The sequence below is a fragment of the Condylura cristata genome, unplaced genomic scaffold, assembly GCF_000260355.1.
Source record: "Condylura cristata isolate star-nosed mole 26May11 unplaced genomic scaffold, ConCri1.0 scaffold00004, whole genome shotgun sequence".
Taxonomy (NCBI): Eukaryota; Metazoa; Chordata; class Mammalia; order Eulipotyphla; family Talpidae; genus Condylura; species Condylura cristata.
Window position 1 is genome coordinate 71,249,148 of NW_004567105.1, and position 2,343 is coordinate 71,251,490.

The 2,343-nt window shown below is 37.8% G+C and overlaps 1 protein-coding gene across 2 annotated transcripts in view; it reads right to left on the minus strand.

The window, feature by feature from the left end:
- CNOT10 (CCR4-NOT transcription complex, subunit 10) overlaps positions 1–2,343 on the minus strand; it is a 47,158-nt gene that overhangs the window by 33,316 nt on the left and 11,499 nt on the right. For both annotated transcript variants that reach the window (XM_012720510.1, XM_004676348.2), the window contains one exon: positions 1,568–1,718. In XM_012720510.1, the coding sequence (XP_012575964.1) occupies positions 1,568–1,718 (151 nt within the window). The remainder of the gene's footprint in view (positions 1–1,567; positions 1,719–2,343) is intronic.

Genomic DNA, 2,343 nt, shown 5'->3' on the forward strand with positions numbered 1-2,343 from the left:
CAATTTGAGGAACCTCCAAACAGTTTTCCATAGTGGTTGTACTAGTTTGCATTCCCACCAGTAGTGCAGGAGAGTTCCTTTTTCTCCACATCCTTGCCAACATTTGTTGTTGCTAGTTGTTTGAAGATGTGCCATTCTCACTGGTGTGAGGTGGTATCTCATTGTGGTTTTAATTTGCAATAGATTGTTTTATTTTATTTTTTTAAAGAACTACTTATTTAAGCATACAGAACTGGCATACAGGTCAGAGGTGCAGGACAGTGAGAAGATTCACCAGAGACAGAGCGGGAAACAGAACAGGCAGGCTGATGAAGTAAACTGCTGAGGGGAGCAGCGGATGAGACGTGCACCTCCCTGACCGGGGATCGAACTCTTGCTGAAGAGACTGCACCCAGCTTCGAAGCACTGCACCTTAACCTGTTGTGCCACCAGAGAAGGCCTGGGATAGACTTTTAATGATTTTACTAGAATTCTAACATCCACATCTGATGCCAATAGAAAAAAATTTACATTTGAGAGCAAGGGATTAGAAGGTTCACTTTACACAGTGATTTGTAATCAGATTTCTGCAGACTTCAGTCACCCACAATATGAACTGCGAGAGGAAATCAACTGTTAATTGGTCTTAGTTAAACTGAAAGCATGCACATCTCAAAGTTTGGGAGTTCTTTATAATTTTCATTTATCATTTCACTGTCTTTAAGTGATTATAAAGTCTCTTTAAATAGAGAAAACTCAATTTCCATTAAAGCTGACATTTCTTCATAGTTAATGGGGAAAAAAAGGATTAATTCTCAGCCAGAAACAAGGATTTTTAGATAAATTAAGGAGCTTTGGGTTTACAATGGTTGAACTCATAACATGAATAACTACTACATTTTCTTTGATTCATTAAAACAATCTAGTAACTTTTCCAGTCAGAACAAAAGATACTCATTAAATGAAACAAAACAGTAATGAAAGTGGAATAAGCTGAAAAAGGTATGTCACGGTGCCCAGAATGAGACTCTGCACAGAAGTACCACTTAGAGAAAGCAGGAGACACATGTACAAACACTTCTAGCAAATTCTGAGAGCTGGAAAGCACTAGCAGGGATAACGAACCAAACATATTAAGAATTAAGAGTTGTGGGGGCCCTCTCTGGTGGTACAATGGGTTAAAGCGCTGCACTGTGAAACTATCTGTAGCCACTGAAGCACAAGTTCGATCGCAGCCAGGGAGCTGACCCAATGGTACAGAAGACCTCTCCCCGCTCTGTCTTGGTGAATCCTCTCACAGTTCCTGCACCGATCTTAACAATATTTTCTAGCCAATAAGAAAATCTTACAGAAAAACCTACGAATCTTGCTTTCTCTTTCTCTCTCTCTCTTTTTTTTTTTACAGGAAAAGGAGGAAGAAGAAAAAGAGAGGTGCCTGCACAGTCCCATGTGGCAGGATAGCTGCCCTTTCTTTTCTTTCTTTAAATACGTACTTCAATTCTCTGATTTAGGTTATCTGGTTAATAGTACCAGAGACCTCTGTAAGTATGAGAAGACAGGGAAATTTTTCACTTAACACAAAACATACCAAAAGGTTCTATGAACTGATAAAGTTTTTCACCAACTGATATTGCTTCTGTATACTGCCGCAGATGATACAGAATGACCGCTTGATTATAATACAACATACTGTTTTCAACATCATCTAATCCATCCATTTCTTCAACAGCTGAGTGGACCTATAAAACAATAGGAATTATGTTTTAAAATACAGTAAGTAAAGAAAGAGCAAATGTGAAAGAATCTATGAGTAAAAAGAACACAGGTCAATATTTTTACTGAGTTCTTCCATACTTTCAACAAAACATCTACATTTTGGTTACTCTCACATACCACAAATTATTTCACTTATAATCTTCTGTTAAGTAAAATATTTTGGTGAGATTTTATTAAGTACCTTGCACAAGGCAAGATGAGTCTCTTTTTACACTGTGAAGATAAACTTCAGTGTTTTTTTTTTTTAAAGATTTATTTATGCATACAAGAACTGGGTTGTAGGAAGAGATATGTGTGGAGGGTGTGAGAGGATTCACCAGAAACAAAATGGGGAGCAGAACAGGTGCATCATCTACTGATTGTTGGGAGCAGCGGGCAAGACAGGAGAGGTCTGTTGCTGCTCTGGGTTATGTGGGTTATCTCCCAGGGATTGAACTGATGTTGCAGTGACTGGTGATTGCTTGACAGTTGTGTGTCTTTAACCATTGTGCCACTAGGGAGGACCCTAGATTTTTTTTTTAAGTAATAACAAAAATATTTTTTTTCACATATGGCATAGATGTTTATTTTTTTTTAATTTTGTACATT